Source organism: Hyposmocoma kahamanoa, unplaced genomic scaffold (genome assembly GCF_003589595.1).
Source record: "Hyposmocoma kahamanoa isolate Upper Pololo Valley unplaced genomic scaffold, ASM358959v1 160, whole genome shotgun sequence".
NCBI lineage: Eukaryota > Metazoa > Arthropoda > Insecta > Lepidoptera > Cosmopterigidae > Hyposmocoma > Hyposmocoma kahamanoa.
Window position 1 is genome coordinate 6,491,260 of NW_020653575.1, and position 22,767 is coordinate 6,514,026.

A 22,767-nucleotide genomic window follows, 5' to 3' on the forward strand; every position below is an offset into this window, starting at 1 on the left:
GACAGATTGGTTTAACTCCAATTGTTTAACGTCCTATTGCATCTGTCTATCTGTTATTGACAAGCATGTAGCTTCCCATGTCACTAGATATTATAAAAAAAATCTTGAATAATATAATATATACATTCTGTAAGATAATATCTTATCAGTTACGTAAGTTATTTACATGCAAATGAACTCGTTCATCAGATACGGTCATTATCTGTGAAATAAACTTTTAAGAACCGTGTTACCTTTAGTAACTTGCTTTACTTACGCATTTGGAACACGGCAAGAAGTAGGAGAAAACTGCGAAAGCAAATTTTTTTTTTAAATACTGCAGAAAACGCACATCAGTAATGCCTTGTACCGCTTATCTAGATCAAATTTAAATGGTTTTTTTTGACGCAGTGTTTCACCTTACGTATGGAAGCAAAATCTATTTTAATTAGCCAATAATTTTATGTAATACTTATAGGTATAGTTATATGATATGAAATTTAAAAAATCCATCTTTACTTAATGCTATCGAAATGTTATGAAATTATTTTCAGTTCCTAACTTACCACAATTACCTGTGTAACGGATCTTTTTCTAAAGTCAATGTAAAAGGTAACGAATACGGTGAAATTTTAATTAAAGCTAGAAATTATTTCTCTTTTTCTTTCCATTTTAATTCTGAAACCGCTCGAATATTATAAAATCCCAGAGCTCAGAGAATCGAACGTTAAAAGTTAATTGTCGTGCGAAAAATGAATCATTATTCATAGTGTTGCATGCGGCGTCGCATCCCGCAACTGGCGCGGCGACCGCGGCAGAGCGGGGCGCGCTAGAATCCGAGTCTGTTTTTGAAACGTTTCTCGGAACACTGCACTTGTGTCCGACTGCGCCTGCCGTACAAAAATAAATACAATGAACACTTTCCCGCGCTCCACGCGCCACATTCATGACTTATCATAACGATACTATCGAATGAACGTCGACCTAAAAGCGTAGCAAGAAGGCAGAATAGAGAGTTAATGGCGCGGTGGTTACGCCATTTCGTGAGCGTGTTTGTTTTGATGCGTCACGGAATGGCGGGCGGCGGCGTGAGAGGGTCGCGGGAGGGGAACGCGAACGGGTCATCGTGCTAAGCGCGCCATACGTATATCTATAGCAGCTATATGTAGACGAGTTGTTGATCCAATCTGTGTACTCAGCGTATCGTTATAAGTATAGATATGGTAGTACGATGTTGCCAGCCGGCTGGCTGCGCGGCGAAGGTCACTCACTTGACTGGCGAGATGAAACGACTCGAAAGTTTGCTATGTTGTTTCAACTCGTTAGATGGATGCTGTGGGGGACCAAACGCGTTTTCTCGCTGTTCTACCTACGCCGACAGGTACGGATAGATGTTTGTCTGGCTTTCAAGTAACTGGACATGGCACAAAAAGTTGAGAAGCGCGGAGAGGGGACTGGCTAGATGGACTCGTTCTTAACGATTAGATATAGACTTATCTATATGACTGAAAAGCATGTTTATCTAGGTTTTGCACCGTAATAACGACACAGGCCATGCTTGTTATTCCAAGTGTTGAATTAAATAAATACTTCAATAACAACAGTCATCATACCGGACGTAGAAAATATAACTTATGTTTATAGTTTATATTTAGAAATATTTTCATTTTTGAATCGACAGTACTTATTGTGAATATATCTGGCCTAAATCTTAAGACAAAGTGACACCCCCTAATTGCGGCAATTTCCAAAGTATCATTCGCCGGAAACTTTTCTCATTTCGCGGTAAATTTGGGACACAAGTGGAGTTTCCAACTTTTGAATGGACACGTCATGCCTTGTCGTCTTGTCGATCATTTGGTCAAGTTAGAAGAAAATACCAAAGTGCCACTCATGATCATAAAGTTGAGAAAAATAGAAACATGAATATCGAGGGGTCTGAAGTAAAGCTCAACAAGTGTGTGAACTTTCGTGACATGAGTTTTCTAACTCATCACAGTGTCGGGTCTGTAAGTTAATCGTTTCTGTGTTAAACCCGTAAATCTGCTTATTGAATTCGACCATAGAAAATAGGCATGTAATGTACACTATAATGAGTTGGGTATCATTGTATGAAAATTCACACACTGAGTTTTGCTTCGGACTAAGGTCTTAAAACGAATACGATGCTTGTAATTTCTATTTATGGCAGAGCCCATGCCACAACCTCCCGTAAAGTCAAAACAAAAAGTCATTAAATGCATTGTTCATTAGTAAATAGAAATTTCTATTCTGAGCATCACTACTAATTAAATACACTAATTTAATTACTCAGGATAATGTTTGGTAGATCCGCGTAATTTGCATGCCGTGTTCACGTAAACAAGTCAGTTTCCTTGTAATTTGTGTTCCGATGTTCTAATTAGTGTAAGAATTTTGGAATCTTCTGATTACGGTGTCATTTGGGAGTTAGAATTTTATGATAATCGTAAATTTTATTTTTTAACAGTTAATGTCAAATTGCGTCTACAAAATTAATTTTATAGACGCTATCCTATGCATATCTGTTAAAAATCAAATGATGCCCTTTGATTCTTACTACGCTACCTAACCTATTCATCGTAGATTTTTCACGGGAGTATGTTTGTTGTAATTTTGGTTTTAATTACGTTTAAGTTTACAAATTAATTTCTGATTTTTATTGATTTTGATATTTCCCAGAAAAATCTACGAAATGTCGCTTACGATTTTTCTACAAAACACCGATGACGTGTGTGTGATTCCCGAAAACTACAATTTAGGGTTATTCAAGCCTGGAGCGAATAGGCATTTTTTTTGCAAACAGGTAGGTACATCATCCATCACCATCATTAGTCACATCAATTGGGCTAGCACGACAGGACGCGACTTACGCGAGACTCTACGCGAAAATAGCAGTATCCCGCGCTTTATCTCGCTCTCGTACAAGTAGCGCCCTGTCGTGCTAAGCCTACAGGTAACATTGTCGCGTGTGTCTATTATATATATTTTAAAAATTGTAGTATTATTATATGTTTCTGTCAAAAGAAAATCTTTGACGACCACAAAGTTTAAAAAAAAATGTTAAAATTGTAAAATCGTGGTCTGATAAGGACCGTGTACATTTTCTAACCGATTTCATCCCCAAACCCGTCATTACATGTAACAAACTCAAAGTTCACTCCGCTTTGAGTGAGTTTCAAAACATAAAGAGGGAATTTTTTGTTAAACGTTTTAGGGTTGAAACTTTCGGCCCTTTGTCGACTTTTTTTTCAGCATTTAGGGTAAAATTTGCCAAATGAAACTTAAAATATGAACACGTAGGTACTTAAAGATGTAAGTGCGGAGTTTCTTATCGTTTAAAATTAAGAATTCTGACAATTTTTTCATAATTTAACGCTGTGGCCGAACGGTTACCAAACGGTTACCATGCTTGTCTACCACGCAGAGATCGCGGGTTCCATTCCTGGGCCGGGGGAAATATTTCTATGGCCGACATTTATTTCTCTCGCGTGTTTGGGTGTAATTTGTGGTTGTTTATATGTGCGCCTATGGCATTTAGTTATTATTAAAATAATATATATAAACCCGAGTTCTTAGGTTTTCGTGATTGTTACACATAGGAAATTAAACTGCTTTTCGGGCCCTTTACAGGTCCCGTGGTCACAGTTGACCGCGACCATGAGACCTGTAAAAGGCCCAAAAACATTGGTTTCTTTGAAAAAACAAATATTTGCGATCTAAATCCGGAAAAATAGTTTTATTTCCTATAATATAAAGCTATAGTCACACCTTTACATTCCCATTTGAGTAGACAGAGGCTATCAATCGCCACTTAGCATAATCCTGATAAAGCTCTCTTGCTTCACTAACGTTCGTGAATCCTTGGTATGAAAAGACTTCTGTATTTTTTTCTACGCTCTCCAGCTTTTCTAAGAACAAACCTGATTTGATCTGAGACCGTGGTTTGTGGCCGTCTTCTTCCAATGCTGCCTTCCAAGGTTACATATCACTAGTCCGAAATGACATTTTCCAGAAATAACGTTTGCTTGATTTTTCATAACCTCGAAAGTAATTTTGAGAGGAAAATGTTTTTTCTTTTAAATGTAACTTAACCTAACCGAACCTAATAGTGTCTTTGCGATAAAGATGCAACATATCCTGGAAGAACAACGGTTTCGTCATAATTCGATTTTCGGTGTAATGAAAATTCGAACAAACCTTATTTCGGAAAAAGCCTTCCAAGTTGCCTCTATATGTATATCTTTAGCCACTCTAACTTCATTCATTCACTTCTCAAAATACTTTTCTCAATTTAATGTTACAACGTCCTCTTTCGAAATACATCTGTCACATAGATTACGTATTTAAGAGGAGCCAAGTAGGTAATCCATAATGGTACAACATTAAAACCATCAAAGACTACGTTCCGTATATAACAGATCGTCTTACGAATTACTTGTCTATAACTACATCGAATGTTGACTCACTGCCAAATGCCTTTGAAAAAACATAACACGGAATTTTAGAAGTCGAGTCAAACAGTGAAACCCCAGCGGAGTGTACAAGATAAAAAGTAAAAAATGATCCAAACATAGCACTTAGAGAAAAGGCCGAACGGTCGAGATGAGACGAAAATATCCCGAGTGGCGTTGACAAGTGCGCGGGAGTCGTGAGTCAAGGCCAGCGTGTAACGCGGACACGTGCTGTCGTCCTTATCATAAGCAACGTAATCGAGAATTTTAACGAAATTGAGTTATTAACATGCCTAGAATCAGCAAAACCAGATCTACAACCACCTATAAGCGGTTTTTCTATATCTTATTTAGTTTCAATTTTATTGTTAAGCAAAATCAGTGTAATAAACCTTTTTCAAAGAAAGAAAACTTTAGGTGCCTACACCTCGAAGGTTATCAAAATGCAATTTTAGTAGCAGAGAGCTCCTTGTGAAAGAGTTCGTCCAGGGAATACTGCCACCTTACTAATGCGAATATTACTGCTTGGCGGCAGAAATAGGTAAGGTGGTAATACTCCACTGCTACTAAGTGACTACGCTTCACTTTAAGTATACAGGTAATTACTCGGTGACATGATATCAGTGTCCCAAATCGATCAACTGTAATCCAATCTACGACATACCCATGTAGGTAGTTTAAGGATCGTATTCTAGAACTCTAATCAATGCTCAAGTCAGGATTTGAGTATGGTTTAAAGCACTCAAAATCATACTCAAGTCCCTGCCATTAGGGTCGTATTTTCAGTGCTTGTGTTTCCAGTGTAATCCTGACTTGAGCATTGAGTAGAGTTCTAGAATACGACCCTAAGTGTTGTGGTAATTTCAGTGACATCCCCATATTTAGGCATTGTTACAATATAAAAAGATTCCTGGGACTGACTAATCTGGCTTACGAATAATTGTTTAATCTAGACCTTAAAATAAAGACAAGAAGTGTCACTATTCTTATTGTTGGTGACAGAGATCAAGGTTGATTGCTGCTTTAGTTCCTGAATGATTAATTTATTTTTGAGATAAAATTTTTAATGTCTGTGTGTTTGTTTCGTACGCACGCCCGCAAAAGTTGCACAAGTATGAAAACCATTTTATAATTTCAGATCGGCCAGTTCGATACCTCCAATGAAAACTACGTTAACTTATTTTTTTAACCTGTTCCATTTTTATTTTGTTTTTTGTTTATGTTTTCTCGTTTTTCTGGTTTCTTTACGAATTTTATTTTTTGTTTCTTTAATTTTTTTTTATACTAAATTCGGGGAGCGTAGTATTAGTAAATAAATATGGCTGTTTACAAAAATAACAGAAAATGACCAAAAAATAAAGTTGACGTAGTTATTATTATAATTTAAAAGTTGGCGTATTTATTGGAGGCATCGAGTTGTTTCAACAAACGTGTCTACTGTCAATAAGACGGTCCTGTTGCAGATGGGCTTTTGCACTACGTGACTTTCTTTTGTTTCAACAATGTATATACACCGAAAAGGTCCAAAGATAAACAATATTTTTCTTCCTATAGCATTGCAACACATGCCGTGTACGGCCCAGTAGGCTATAAACAAAACAAAAAAGTAATAACAACCCTGTAACAAAATAAGGGACGTTAACGACTACATAACAAACATTGTATGAAAGTCAAAGTAAAAGCAAATTTCCTTGGCAAAACATAAAAGGCAACAACGTCTTTTTCTTTAACGTGGGTTTTAGTATCCTTCAAATGATAATGCAAGAACATTCGTACATTAGTCTTATATTTGCTTAACGTAATATTACTATTTTAAAGCCTGTTACCAACCTGATATTAGGATTTTACGTTATCGTAAGGTAAACAAAAACGTGATAAAATTCCATCGAAACGATAAACCGAGCTGGGCAGACAAAAGAAACGCGAACAGCGCATTTATTATCTGTGTGGTTAAACATATTTTATCGGGTTTTTTTTGTTCATTGTGACACTGAAGGATTAAATTTACAGTTCCAATAATCATAGATTACACTTTGATATCGCGATACAACGACTTGACTTATATCCAATACTATCTGATTTGCCAGCACAAGAGATTATCTATTCGATATTCAGCAAGGTCATCTCAGCCCTAAATATAGATTAATCATGTAGGTAATAAATCTCTTTTTATTTAAACATACTTTAATTAATTACACTGTTCCATAACGCTCCCATGGTCTTATTCTATTTTTAACCGATTTCAAAGAAGGGTATGGTTCTCGTATTTTTTTGTGTATGTTAGAGAAATGACAGTCGGAAATGTCACAGGGATCATTTTATTTGTAGATGTACAAGTGATGTTCGCATTTTCTCGAACTCGATTCGATTTCGGACTTAGTGCACATCCGAAGTGGGTCCGAGTTTTCTAGATTTGTAGAGTCTTGGATTCGGAACGAATAACAATAACGCACACACTCAACATAGCCCCGCACTAGGGAATCCCTGTGTCGCGGGTGCTATAGACAACCACAAATTACACCCAAACTCACGAGAGAAAAAAATGTAGTCCATGCAAATATTTCTCCCGGCCCGGGAATCAAACCTGGGACTTCTGCGAATACAAATCGGGTGCAGAACTTTGTGAACCGATTTCGTTGATTATTTCGACTCATCCGTAGAACAAAGACCTATGTGCAAGACTACTTGTTCTCAGGACATAGTACATTTCGTTCGTTCTTCTTCGCTGTGGATGTCAGATCGAGCGTTGTTCGTTTTTATATTTCCGTAATGAAATAAGATATATAAATTCTCATAAACCTTCACATAGGCCTTAGTTTGAATAACGAAATTATTCTCGTAACGTACTTATTCTCTTTTCGCTATATAATCACATCGGGCTTTGTTCTTCGGATGAGTCGATTTTTTGTTGGAAAGGGGATATACCTCAGTAGTAGTCCCGTTAAAATTCGAAGAAAATAGTCCGCCTCCAAGGGTGGCAACTTAACGGATGAATTCGGTTTATTGGACTTCACCCATTAGCAAGAAAATGTTGATCCACAAACTATTGACGTTGGTTTTTTTATGAAAGTTATAATAAGAATAAGTAGTAAGTTAGTATTTGTATTTGGCTTCCCTTGGAGAATTTTGAAAGTGTCTACTCAGAATAATATCTGTGATGAGAGGTAAAGAATCTTACGTGCCAAATAAAAATTTTTACAACAGAGCGTTTTTTCCTTCTCTTAAATAGGCATTTAAAATCCATCAAGGTCAACTAAAATAATATGTTAAATAAAAAACAAACGACGATAGGATTTAATGCCTTTTACCATTGCGTGATTTTTAGCATTCTAAAGCGATGTTCGTAAACCAAAGTATGTTCTTAAGGGCCTTTGCCTCTCACCTGCAGCCGCTAGGCTTGGGTCATTGTCAGTTTTGAAAATATTTTAAATGTGCGGGGCAAAACGTTAAATGCAACAAATAGTGCGTCGATAAATTAGATGCAGACTCGAGTTAGTGTTGCACCATCTCGATTCTACCAGTAGGTACACTACGTGTAAAACGTACCATAACAACAAATGTCAGTTTCTCAGCCCTAGAGTTTCTAAGCTTCCAAATTTATTTCAGTTTATGTAATATTCTGAGTCACCCGAATACGTCCTTTCACCAAACGCTTTTATAAAGAAATAACAAGGAACATGAGCATTTTGTGATAATTTACGAAAACTTAGGGTAGCTCCACAATATCTTTGTTAACGTCGAAAAAACAACTAAGAGCCTCCAGGGAGCCGGGTTCACAAGAATTATAACCTTGTTTTCCATCGCTTTTGGGCCTTCGCCAGTACAATACCGAGCATTAATCTATAGCTATGCGTCTCTAGAACGGCCAAAATTCTCCGTTTGTCCCTTGGATATGATACATTTTGCAAAGAGAACTGGGACGTGGTGAAACAAAAGAAATTCGAGGGTTTGTAGGGCGTCCTCCTTTCCATGCTGTGACGTAAGCGGAAATCATAAAAATCTCTGACAAAGTTTGTTTTGTTGACACGAATATGTTATGGCAATGTAGGTTTATAGTGTTAGGCGTTTATTGACGAATCCCCTGTCCCCATACACGATCGTATATGGCTGGCTATTAAAAAGTTATTGGACTTTGAATATTATCACGACGAAATTGTACAGTCAATGCCCTAAGATATCTGACCCCATTACCAACTATTTTGTTCTGAGTAGATCAGTGTGAAGCAAAGTGCAAAAAGCATACAAACTTCACCTTTAAACCGTGAGCCGTAATTAATTTTTCTGTGACTTGTGAGTGACTTTTTAAGCCAATTTCATCTTTAATTATATTACATAAATACAAATTTCAACCAAAATCGAAGCAAGAAGGCTGTCGGAATCAAAATATCGACTATGAGGTAAAAAATTTTAGGGCTCAATTGATGTGCGTATATTATATTTAAATTATTTATTTTTTCATTCATAATTTTTCTGATTGCCCTATTGCATTGCATTTTTGCATAATTGAAAATTTTGCGACCGAATTGAAAAGCTTTTTGGAAGATAGACGCAAAGTTGAATGCTTTATCTATGTTAGCTTCTCTATAAATCAGCAGAAAACATCGTCGCTCCTTACTAATTGCTGGGTCTGACATTTTTGTCGTAACTAAGACGAACGATCTTACTCAGCTTTTAAAAGCGAACGTTCTGCACCACTAATCGTCGCACGTCTAACTTTTCATTTGTGAGTAACTTATCTATAGAAAGAGATTAGCAAAAGCTACAGATCAAGAACATTTAGTCGGGATAGATACGATATTGTCCCTTTTAACACGGATTGATGTATCTTACAATTTTGACTAACTAAACATAAATGTCTGTAACGCCGCAACAACCCACACTCGAAGCAAGCAATATTTTGCGGCGCTTGGCTTCTGTCGGCCCTGGCTGGACGCCACCGCCTCCTCACCTCCCGCGCTTCGAACCGCAAGATGGCGGAAATCCTCGTCGCGTCACACGCGCCGTGTAAGTTTTTTTTTTACACAAAACAATGTTTAAAATAAACAATAAGTGTTTCAAACACATTGGAGTCTTACAGTTAATAATTTCATTTATTTATTTATTGCAATTCACGTGCAGGTATTTCGTACCAATAGCCTTGTGGGAGAGTTCGTCCAAGGTATTGCCACCTTACGTATTTTCTGTTCTGTTTGCGTGAGGTGTGGAGGAAGCTACTCCGCCAAGAGCCTGGCTCTTAAACAGTGTGATGATGATATTGTAATATGTGATTTTCGTAAAATGAGTTATTTGACTCGTAGTGTACTTTTCGTGAGCTTTGTACGTGCACAGTCGTGTAGTATACCGGGTTTGTAAATAAATCGTTAAATTAATAGATTTATACATAATAACATATGATTTTTGATGACTTTAACCGATTTTGATGATTATTTTTTGTTAGAAAGAGGGTACCTCAGTAGCGGTCCCATTTAAATTTAAAGGAAATATTCCACTTCTAAGGGTGGCAAACTAGGGGATGAATCCGGTTTCGCGCACTGTCCGGTAACCGATTTCAATAACACTCTTGAGGTCGGTGTTTTTAGTACTCTGAACTGAGACTATTTCTGATACTAGGCATGGCAGTAGGTTAAATGTGACGTTTTCAAGTGTAAATTTATTTTACCTATGGAATAAATAATCTTTGACTTTGACTTTGACTACTTGACGGGACGAACAAGTCGTGCCCCTGGTGGTAAGTAAACGACACGCCTGTCCATAACCGTGGTTGTGCCACTGAAGAGTTTTAAATCGCAAAGATCGCAGAGGCACTGCCATTGCGCCGATCACTTAGAGACGAAAGTTGACAAATTCCACGTGCCCGTAATTTCTCCAGCACCCTTCCAAACCACAACGCAGAAATGCTCATGTTACCGCTTGGCGGCAGAAATAGGTAACGTGGCAATACATCCCTGGACGACCTCTTTCACAAGGAGCTCTACTGCTACCTACTTATGAATTGTAATAAATAAATACTCACTACACTCTGAGGCGACCATACGCCATCGATACTATAAGTAACGAAATTTTCTACCTGGAGGCGATTACCGTTCCAAGCCCTCAGGTCGAAATTCCGCAGTTGTCGGGTGATCACCGACCCAATCCTTATTGTCTATGATTTATTTGTTTAGTTACTTGTATTGTTGTTGTAAAATGCACATAATAAATGAACAATTTTTGTAATAACACCTAATCAATAGAGTCACTGAACCACAATAGACTTTGTCCTTACGTAACTCAATGTCGGTCACTAATAAAAGACTACTTAATTATACCTACCGAATAATTAGTAGCGCACTGTGACATTGAGGTCGACCTCCGCGTTTTAAGTGCCTTGTAAGGAATTTTACGATGGAAATAAACTCGAATTAAAATTTTATTAGATACTATCCAAGACCTTCGATTTGGTACCTGCCTACAATTTGGATATGGCTATAGTAAAATAATAAATATAGTGTAATAACCAGAGAATAGGCAGAATGGATAATACCTCTTTATTAAAATAAAATACTGGCCACGTACACCAAAACGTTTAATTTGAAAAAAGAACTGAAGAACTGCGTCTGTGGCCGAACGGTTACCATGCCGGACTGCCACGCAGAGGTCCCAGATTCGATTCCCGGGCCGGGAGAAATACTTGTATGGCCTACATTTATTTATCTCGTGAGTTTGGGTGTAATTTGTGGTTAATTTTTAATGACTATAGTTTTATTTTTACTACTACAAAACAATAATTGCGTGTCTTCTTTAAAGTTTGGGTAAATGTACTCTGAATACTTATTACGATGTCTGGTAATAACAAATTGTAAAATATACTCATTGTAAATGTATATTAGCTAGTAATTTTGTTTGAAGAAAAATATTGTGTGCGACAAAACATTTGCTTAACAATTTCTGGTAAATGGTGCGTGTTTTGAGCGATTCAACACCTAATTCAATATTAGCAAACAAGTACAAAGCTTGCTAAATATGATGTGGAACAATTGTATAACTGAAGAATGGTAGTGTAGAAAAGCTATAAAAGACAGTATTGAAATGTAGATATGCATATTCAATAAACTTGACTGTTTCGAGTGTGGCTTAGAATATTGTACACACATCAAAACTGTCTAGTGAACAAGCACGTTTTGTAAATTATTGAAAATCAAGTTTTACGGATGGATGGACGGTTTTTTTTTTGTCAATTTTATAATTTGAATTTAAAAAGGAAAATAACTAATAATTGGGTTTAAAAAAAAATAATAAACAAACAAACTGATTTTCAGAGCTAACAAAAACGTGCTTGATCCCTAGATACTTTTGATGAGTGCATTTGCACCCTTTTCGAATTTTAAAATTGTAATTGAAGTGAATTTCGTAATTTTAATGATACGTGCGAAACCGACTGTTTTTTTTTTTGTTTTTTTTTTCCGTTAAAAATAAAACCTTGAACACCCGTAATTACATACATACAAAAAATACAGTCGAATTGAAAACTCTTCCTATTTTGAAGGCGTTTAAAAACCCAACATTTTCTTTAAATTATTAAGATTTTTTGGTTTCCTTATAACACGTAAATATGGGAATTTCAAGTAACTTAGCGGATATATATCGAGTTCTTAGGTTTTCGCGATTGTTACACATAGGAAATGAAACTACTTTTCCGGATTTAAATCGCGTATATTTGTTTTTTCAAACAAACCGACGTTTCGGGCCCATGGTCACGGTTGACTGAGGTGGTACAGTCTTCAACCAGTTATGTCTAATATTAATGCAAACCACCCTATTTTTTCACTATAGTTACAATAGTTATTAATTAAATACCTTATTTTTAATTTTACAAAGAAAACATTCCAATTTACGCTACATTAAGTTTTACAAATTATTTTATTGAATGAATTTTTATTAAGTTTAATTTATTATTAATTATTAATATAAATTAGAATAAACTTAGCGGATATAATTAAATGAATAAAAAATTCGTCTGACGTAAAAAATAATCTCTCGCAGTCGAATTCGAGACCAATTTAAGTTGTAATAACATTGAATTCGGATGCTTATGAAAAACTTAAATAAAATATCCTCTCATAATTGTATTGAGAAACATCGTACGTTGTACGAACGTCGAGCGTCGAGGTTATTCGAGGTTCAAAGCCTTAACCTGCGGATCGAGCTTATTAATAAGAATAATAAACGCGACAACTACACCAATCACCTGATCTCAATGTTCTCCATGTAGAATGAGTACAACACACTTAAAGCGTGAAACACAGAGAGCAAGTGTGGGTCGACCGCGGGTCGGGTTGGGACCCCGGCGGCTCTAATTCCGTGTATTTATCGATAAGAATGTATAACGGCCAATGCGCAAAATCACAATTTTACAGGAGAGGCTTTCAAACTTTCAATTTGGTATATTTTCAAGATTTCATTGTATTTCGAGGTTTCCTTGAATATGTTTGATTTTGTTTTGACGCTACCTTATAGATTACAACGAAATGAAGCATTTCGCACAAAAAAGTGAAAATGATCAAATTGTTAGTTTATTTAGGACCCATCGTCATATGCGCCCGACCCGCGCCCCCGCCTCGCGCTCGCACTCGGTGTGTTGTCGTCCATATAAATACACGGAATTAGACCCACCGCGGTCCCGATCCGACCCGCGTCCCACCACAAGCTCTCTATGTGATTCACGCTAACCAGAACAAATTCAGAAGAGTTCGCTTTGATCCAATGGGAAATCGAACCAAAAATCTCCCCTCATCAAGTGTCGACGGTGCTAATCGCTGAGGCACCGAGAACGTCAAACCCTAGTAAAACAATGTAGTTATCTTAAATAATGCAAATAAGATACAACAATCTATATTATCTCAAGCCGTTATAGATAATGTTGCAACGTAGATAAATCAAGTCGATACGTACCCAGTAGTACTATAATAAATACTGCGTGCAAATATGTAATTAACGTCGATTGCGGCGAAATATGTATTGTATATTATAACAACAATAATAATATTTCAGCCCAAAATCGTGGGCAGATACGGCGAATACGGACTTTTTTAGAAGAAAAAGAGACAACTCCACACAACTATAACTATGTACTAGGGATGCATATTACAACTTGCATTTTATGAAAATCGATTCAAGTGTATACGATACGAGTTATTGTATCGATTTATTTTAATGCGATTTTCAAGCGAATCGATTCAATAGAAGGCAAATCGAATCGTGTAGATCAGAAAGCATTTTGTAGTAATATCAATACACTTGAACAAAACTCGATTTATAACAAATATAATTTAGTTTTTGCGCTCCATTTCAGGCATTAATGAGTTTAAACCCAGCGTTAACTAGGCGTCGGGTTTAAACTCGGGCGCTTGGTCATCTCTGCGTGTAATCGAGTGCGAGTGGGTTGTAGTTTTAATGTAGTAAACAAACGATTGAAAATGTCTTATTAACTGACTTAAAAGAAAAAGGACGTTCTCGATTCCACCGAAATGTGTGTGTGTGTGTGTGTGTGTGGGTGTGTGGGTGTGTGGGTGTGTGTGTGTTTGTGTGTATGTTTGTGTTTGTGTGAGATAGTGTGTGCGTGTGTTTGTGTGTTCCGCATTTGTGAACCGATTTTGAGGATTCTTTTTTTGATGAAAAGAGGATACCTCAGTGTTGGTCCCATATAAACGTCTAAGGGTGGCAAACTAGGGTATGAATCCGGTTGTACGCACTTTCCTTTAACCGATTTCAATAAAAAATGGCAATTAGATGTAATTCCAATAAAAAAGCCGATAAGTAAACTTTTGAGGCATGTTTTTTTTAAAGTTATTTGGATTTTTATAGGCTAAGGTAGAAACAGACTGGTCACATTGCTCTATTAATAACCCGTTCATGGGCAGTCCTTATAACCGCACACAAAAATGTCACTACTTTTCTTTGTGGACTTTATGGCCTTTATAATAATAATAATTGGGCCATAATTACATGGTCTCAAACTAGAAAATTTCTTGTACTATGCCAGAGCAACGGAATTCACTACTGGGAATCGAACCCGCTACCTCCTCATCCAGCGCCCACAGCGCCAACCGTTGGGCCACTGAAGTCGTCCTTTTTACAACGATATAACGTAAATATTATATTTAATCCAGCCGGATTTAGAATTACTTAAATTTATTAAGCACGCAATTAAACTCGACGGCATTGCGCTCTGACTCACTGACAAGGGCGGGTCGTGTCATCGACTAATGTTCGATGAGTCCTTCAGATATCCTGTTGTTATATTTGTGTTTTTATTATTTGATTATAAATATCCAAATCGAGTTCTTAGGTTTTCGCGATTGTTACACATAGGAAATTAAAGTATTTTTCCGGATTTAAGTCGCGTATTTTCAAACAAACCGACGTTTCGGGCCCTTTACAGGTCCACCATGGTTACCAGGTTACCATGGGATATCAAAAAAACAAATATACGCGATTTAAATCCGGAAAAATAGTTTTATTTCCTATAATAATATCCAGTGACCGGACGAATAAGTCGTGCGCCTGATGGTAACCTACACTCCAGTTTATAACAGTTGCAGTGCCACTCAGAGCTTTAAATCGTCATGATCTGAGGGGCACTGCCACTGCGCCCGTCATCCTGAGACATAAGTTGACAAGTGTCATGTGCCTGTAATTTCTCCAGCAACCTTACCCTTCTAAGCCGGAAAGCAGTAATGCTCACGTCACTGCTTGGCGGCAGAAATAGGTAAGGTGGCAGTACTTCCCTGGACGAACTCTTTTACAAGGAGCTCCACTACTCTTAAAATTATTTTAAAATAAATATTTATTTGTTAAATGTGTAAAAAATATTTATATCGAAATTAAACCATAATAAAATGCTATAATCAGAAACCGTAACAGGTTCAGTATATTTTATATTTATCTAAACTTCAAGGATAGCACCTCCCACTGACGTCCCGAAATTAATAATAATAATAACGCACACACTCAACATAGCCCCGCACTCGGGAAATCCTGTGTCGCAGGTGCCATGGACACACACTTAGACAACCACAAATTACACCCAAACTCACGAGAGAAATAAATGTAGGCCATACAAATATGTCTCCCGGCCCGGGAATCGAACCTGAGACCTCTGCGTGGCAGTCCGGCACGGTAACCGTTCGGCCACAGAGGCAGTTTATATTATAGTTAGTATGTTGTTCTATATTTTATAATCTTTAAATAGCTATTACTTTGCTACCCTAAATTTTTAGAAGAAAAGTTCTGTAATTCTAAGTTAAAATGTAACTATTTATTTGTTATATGAATACATTTCGAAATATCAGAGAGTCGCTGGTTGTAACAGTTCTTTATAACACTGCTGTAGTTTATTTTGTATTCTATTATATTTAATAAATAAAGTAGAATACAAAATAAACTTTTTGTCTTCATTTTAAATTGCGGGCTTTCGTGACACAAAGGACGATATTACGACGTTGTCATGTATCGCCATTAGCCAGAAAAATAGTCAATATTTGTAATATTATCTTAAATACTGTCACAATAATAAATAACCATCTCTTAACTATAATAACATCTACATTAGTTTGACATTTTATAAAAAAGATGAACGGAAGCTGGCTAGAAAGAATTAAAATGGCCGAAGCAGACTACGTAAGAGGTTCTTGTATTAGACGTAGGAATTCGTATTTCGAAGTTGTATGTACACATTCGAAATTTAAAATCTATGTGGATAAAAAATTTAAAAAATCATTGCATCGAGTTATTGCAAATATGTACAGGTAATAATGTATTATACATTTGTAAACATAATATGAACACGCTATAGATAGATATAGCGAGGGTCGTAAATTCTATTTCAACCGAAAAGTTGACATTGAAATTTTTAAAATCAGTAACTAGGTAGGTAGCAACAATTAAAACGCTCAAAAAACAATGTTGACCTCAATAACTCGGTAAACACACTATAAACGACCTCAGTATGATCATACCCGGATACAGCATCCACGTGTCTGTACGTTTTTGTTGATTTGATCCTAATAATTCTTCTTTCGTTAGAAAAAAAATCGAATTTTTATAATAACAAAAACTCAAAAGTGCCGATGCACGAACGACGTTCTGAGGTTCTTTATAGGCTCGAAATATGGATAAATGCGACATTTTATTAAGAACTTACCTCAAAGTATTTATTTCTCTTTACTTTAGGGGTACGCTGTTAGGACCAAAGATATCTCGAAGTTGACGCTGTAAACTAATTTACAGTTTTGTACCACGTTAATACCGATTTTAAGTCTTTCATATTGTTAGGCACCTACCCGTTTAAGAAGTAAATTACCAGGAAATGTGTCTATAAACAGTAAGAATATATATAGAAAGTAAAATATGAGTAGGTATGTCACGTTCATTAGGCGAGCAAAGTACCTACCTAGAACCTAGTTTATATTGAAGTATGGCGTAGTTAGAGAAGCAGGAAGCTGGTATTTTTAGCAGGGATCGATTCAGTTACTAGTATCTGATAAGGGGACACGTCATCACTAGCGACCACGAGGTCTGTAAAACGGGCCACTGTATCACATGACTCAGAAAACAATTCACGTTACCTCGCAACGATGTCTATCAACACCTCTCCCGATGGCGTCGACCACACCATAATACACTACACTACACAAACTAAACACCTGCGAACCGAGAGCACCATCTCACAGAGGATAAGGACCACGATATACGTTCCCGAATGATAACGCGGCCAAACAAAAAAAAAACCGGGGGTCCTAAGAAGGTCGAATCTGGTATTTTTTTCTGAAAAGCTGGCAACGTCGCACCGGTTGCCGGACGGACGCGCGTTCGAGCCGCGCGCCGCTCATTGGCCAAATGCGTTGGCCGCCATCACTGTGCTACCGCCGGTTACCCAATGACGCCGCGTCCCGCTCGCCCCGCCCACATCCTGGCTGCCTGTTGAATGACTTTCGCGGCAGTTACGCACAGGCCGTCGAACGGGTAGCACGGTTCGTCAATTTTAACACTGTTTAGAATGATTAATTTTTTTTTAAATAAGACAAACGATAGTGGAAACGGACAGTGCGAAGTGATTGTAATAACAAACCACTGAAGCTGATCCGTTTGCACGCGACAACAAGATAGAAAGAGTAGGAAAATTCAAGTAAATTACACAAAACTCAAGTGTGTAATAAATACCGAAGTGAATTTAAATTGTAATGATTTTATAAAAATCTTGAACTTAATGAACTAATTACGTTGAAATAAAATGATGATTATTTATAACAAAAGTAATTAAGAATATATAAAAATAAAAACTGCGATGGAAGAAGTAATGTGCCTAAACGGAGCACAGGAAAGGAGTGTCCAATTTTCAAGATGGCTACAAGACCTTAGTAATACTCACTTAACCACAACTTAGTGCATATTTGTTGAAATACCTGAAACAAAAGTAAAATGTTATGAGTACATATTTCTTTAGAAATAAATTTAAAATATTTCGAAAATGGGCAAGACGATTTTTATAATTTACTCTTTATTTCAGCCACTCATCATAATGTAAGTAACATAGTGAAGTGCTATCATCTATTTTTTTATATCTGCACCTTTCATTGCCGTGATCAAATAGTCGTCAGAAGAGAGTGATTGGTGCTCAGAAAAAAAACAATCCAATCGACTTTCTATCAAATTTTACGCAAAAAACCGTAGTTAACGACATATGAATGCCAATTTCTGAGAAATGTTTTTCAACAAGTGCTGTGACTTCACCAAATGGTAAACGCCCATTTTGAAACATTTCTATATGGAATTTTGGCATTATTTTTTCACAAAAATAAAATCATAACGCAATTACTTATTCACAAAGCGTTAAAATTAAATTGTCTCAAAAGAAATTAGGATGAAAAAGGGCAAATATTAAAAATCAAAACAAATCATCGTGTTTTATCAAAACGCACAGATTGTCGAAAAATTCTGAGGTTATTTTTCCTAACAGTGTTAAAGAGTTTTTAGACTCTTGCAACGTAAATGCATGACTATGTTTTTTAGCATACGACGTAAGTATTTAACAACATTGAACAGGTAGGTATGGTACCGCATCATCTATAGTAGGTTTATCTAGATTGGCCAGGGTCCAACGTGAGCAGTAACGAACCTTGGATCGGCTTGTGTGATTTGCAGAAACCTAGCAAATGTTGGACTGCGTAATGCGGTTGTACGTGTGTGTGGGCGGAGGCGGCGTGTAGGCATATTGTATAAGTATCTGCGTACTTCTAAGTATTTATTTATTATGATACAACTACAGGTTCCAGACTACAAGTTTCAAAAGCAAATATACGCGATTTTGATCAGAAAAAAGCAGTTTCATGACAAAATAAATGTGAAAAAAATTACGTGAAAAGGTACCGATTTTCATATAACAAATAGAATCTTAACATAAGCCAAATGGAATAAATATACTTTGGCGCCACATACGTGTTTTTTTTATACCTATTTTGTCAGTTTCTTGAAAATTGCGTCAGTGTAATACCGAGAGCGCGATAATCAATTACATTACCGTTATGTAAAAATATATTAGATATATGTAATAAGAAAATATGGACGTATTTTGTGTTGAAACGATGTAGGTATACCACCATAATGAAAAAAATCATGGTGGCATCACATGCTACTATTGTACGATGACCACACCTGTATAATTAAGAAACACAAATAGTTTTGAGATTTGTTTTGAATGTCTGAGACTCGGCTGAATGTCGCAAAAAATACGTAAGTGTATTGTTAATAATAATACATTCGTCTACATTAACGACGAAACGTTTACACATAATAATGAATTATAAACACGTGGTTTAGCTAACGAGCTAGACAGAAAATGGAATTCTAAGAAGTCGGCCCGGCTGACAACCGCCAACTACACATTCTGTTTCTGAGAATTATGCGGTTGCCTTGAGGCCTATTGTACTAATTCCTTTCGAATTCATATTATGGACTGGGGTAACGAAGGATCGTGAGGAGGTTGTAATTTGCCTTACGCAAGATACGTAGGCATGTAGGTATTTAATGTATCTAAGGATAGCTGACAACTTGCCAACAGATACAGAACGTAGACATACGGAGGGAACGCTCTGCCAGCGTTTTGGGTATCCTGGTGCAGAATTTTTCATTACAAAATCTAGCTCTAGTGTTAGGTATACGATATGAAACTATTTTTCCAATCTAAACGCGTATATTTTGGTTTTTCAAACAAACCAACGTGTCGGGCCTTTTACATGTCCGATGGTCACGGCTTAGGCAAAATGGCGATCGAACACTAAAAAAAAAATTCCTTAGATCCGGCTGGTTTCGAACCAGCAACCCGCGTCTGGCGCGATCGAAGGATTTTTTTTTTTGAAAAAGGAATTTTTTTCACATAAGTAATTGAATAATTAACATGGTGGTCAAACATAGTGAGATTCAATAAAAAAAAACTTAAAAAGTATACGCGATTTAAATACGACAAATAATTTCAATAACCTTGTGTTCCAATCGCGAAAACCTAAGGACTCGATCTGGTGTTAGTTTAAACCACGTTTTAATAAATAATTTTGTGCTGAAATCAAAAAGAATCACACCAAGTACCAGAATAATGGAATTCAAGACTAAAACCAATTTGTAAAATTTCGATTCCCATGTTAATCCTACCGGGAATCAAATCCGGGACCTTCTCATCCAGCGCCTACAGTGTAATTTGTTGAGACGCCCGAGGTCGTCATATAGTTTGCCTATTAATAAGTATCATTCCTTTGTTTCGTTTCTCGAATAGATAAAATCCAACGGAAGGACCATATCCTTGAAAAGGGTTATAAATCGGCGACTTGCATAAAAATTAACTTGAATTTATGTTAGAATTTGATAAAACAAGGCTTTATTAGAAACGCAAAATGTCAGCTATATTTATTTTATTAACTAAATACCTATGTCTAAATAATCGTGCAATCTAAATAATAGAACTTCAATTCAAAGCATCACATGCATAGTATGAGATTAAACATAACATTGTACAAATATGTATGTAGTACATGCTATAGATTAATTACGACTGAATAAATAAACGTGTCTGACAATACATTCACATAACAATGGCGTGACGTCATATGGTACATAGTATAGATTAGAAATATCTGGCTATGAATGTTGCGGCGGAATGCGAGTGCGACAATAAATATGGAGAAGATTACCAAATGAGATAAAATTGTGGTAAGTTATGATAAATAATATCATTTGTATAAATAAGCATGATAATAAAGCCTGTCTATGTATCCTTTAATTTTCACTACAAAATGCAGTGATAATGCAAGGGCAGTTACACAATCGTTCTAATGCAACTTTCAAAAAGGGACAGTTGTCTGTAAGTAGTTGTGTATCCAGATATATAATGTGGTTGTAGAGAAGTAACATAAATACGGTTTCCAGTGAGTGGGTGAACAAGGTCGTGACAATTAAAGTGTTCGTGAGATTTCTATCTCTCTGCGTTTGTAAAGCCAGTGCCAGGTGTTTGAAGATAACGTATCGACGATAACTACGATAGCAGCTACTCTACTGTTTGTTTTTGGTTTAAAAGCTATAACTATGCACCTACCTAATGCATAGTTTCGCTGTAACTGGATAGTGTAATACTACATTCACGTGTCTGGTACCTGTAAGGCTCTGTTTGAACTGCGAAATGCAATAAGCATTGTTGCTTATAACCCCATGTAGACGCTAAAAAAATATACAATTTCAAAGCAGCCTTTATGTTCGTAAAATGAAACAATGTTCGCGGTGCGGCTGTATACGTAAGAGCTAGGAGCGCAAACCGCAGCGTTCAACCTCAAAGGCAGGCGCGCCACGCCTCGTTGCGGTGAGCGGTGGGCGACTGCGGTGGCGCGGTGGGAGGGGCGATCACACGGTACAAACGGCGCATGTTCCCTGCGATCAGTCAGCCGCCAGGCCGCCGACTGTGTTGTCGTTACTGCCACGAGTACCGTGGTATCGCGGCAATGATGCGGTCAAACAACATGCGATTGGAAGCGGAGATCATACAAAATGTATTACAACACCAAATTCTTTACAATCCGAAACACCCAGAAGCGAAAAAGCGAAGAATTGTTGACAAGGTTTGGGATCAAGTTGCTGAAACAATGGAGATGCCTGGTAAGTTTTGTTTCTCTCGGTATATATACGCTAGTTTTGCAACTTATTGATTCGTTGTGGGTTGCTGTTAGGGCACAACTGAACGATACTCTATTGATGTATTACGATCTGATTAATTATTGTATATTTCCTTTACAGTTGAAGAGCTGCGTAGACGTTGGAAGAATTTAAAAGACTGCTACTTGAAATATCTGCGATCAAAATTGCCCGGACCGAAGTCACCTTTGCTAAAACGCTATAGCACTTGGCCATGGGCTGGACACATGGCTGCGATCAAGCCATATATCAACTATACCCCGCGCGTACGATTCGATCGCGAGGCGTCTCCAGATCACGAATCGAAGACACATCGAACAATGGAAACCTTAAACGTGATGACCTACTCCGGGATGGAGAACCGTACGGCGGAGTATGACGATATCGATTTACTGTTTCTGAGTCACGCAAAAGTCGTAAAGAAGTTCTCCGCAGAGCGACAAGCTCTTCTGAAGTACAGAATCGCCACGATAATCGTTGAAGAGGAATTAGCAAATATCAGAGGTGACCCGTTACAAACAAACATTGGCCCTCACAGCACTGACGCCACAGACATTGTGAATTTCGCAAAAATCGAACTTCACTCTGAAGCTGAGTGATTTTAACTGTAATATTAATTTTAACAATGCCAAATGTAAAGATACTCTGTAATAGTTTTAGATGATTTTTAAAAGACTTAATTTTATCTCATTACTTGTTAATGCTTAAGATTGTTTGTAAGCAATAATAAAAGTTTATATGTCAATTTCTTAAGACTACTAGCGCTTCATACCGCACAGAAATACCCTACACAATATTTTAAACTCCTGTGCAATGTCGTAAGATTTCTAAGTTAACTTTTGTAATAAACAACTGCCCTCATTGTTATAAGCAACGCATTTGCATTTTGGCAACTTTAGAGATATTGACACCTAAAGTTGGCAATCGCGCTGATTTTGCTTACCAAAATAACAAATTTAAAAAAAACTCTTATAGGGGGTTATAGATCTTGTTCCGTTAATTCCAGATATGTTCATAACTAAAAATGTGGATAGCGTTGTTTATGTGGACGGCACTTTTGTTTATTATCTATGGATGTTACATAGCATCAAAGAAAGGCTTAGAA

At 36.9% G+C, this 22,767-nt stretch overlaps 2 protein-coding genes across 2 annotated transcripts in view; one reads left to right on the top strand and one right to left on the bottom strand.

The window, feature by feature from the left end:
- The window catches only part of LOC113225469, a 193,273-nt gene that overhangs the window by 113,857 nt on the left and 56,649 nt on the right, over positions 1-22,767 (bottom strand). The window lies entirely within an intron of this gene.
- LOC113240679 lies at positions 21,222-22,488 on the top strand. The gene is made up of 2 exons (XM_026478048.1): positions 21,222-21,626; positions 21,765-22,488. The coding sequence occupies exons 1-2, from the start codon at positions 21,395-21,397 to the stop codon at positions 22,259-22,261; spliced, it is 729 nt and encodes a 242-aa protein (XP_026333833.1). The 5' UTR covers positions 21,222-21,394; the 3' UTR covers positions 22,262-22,488.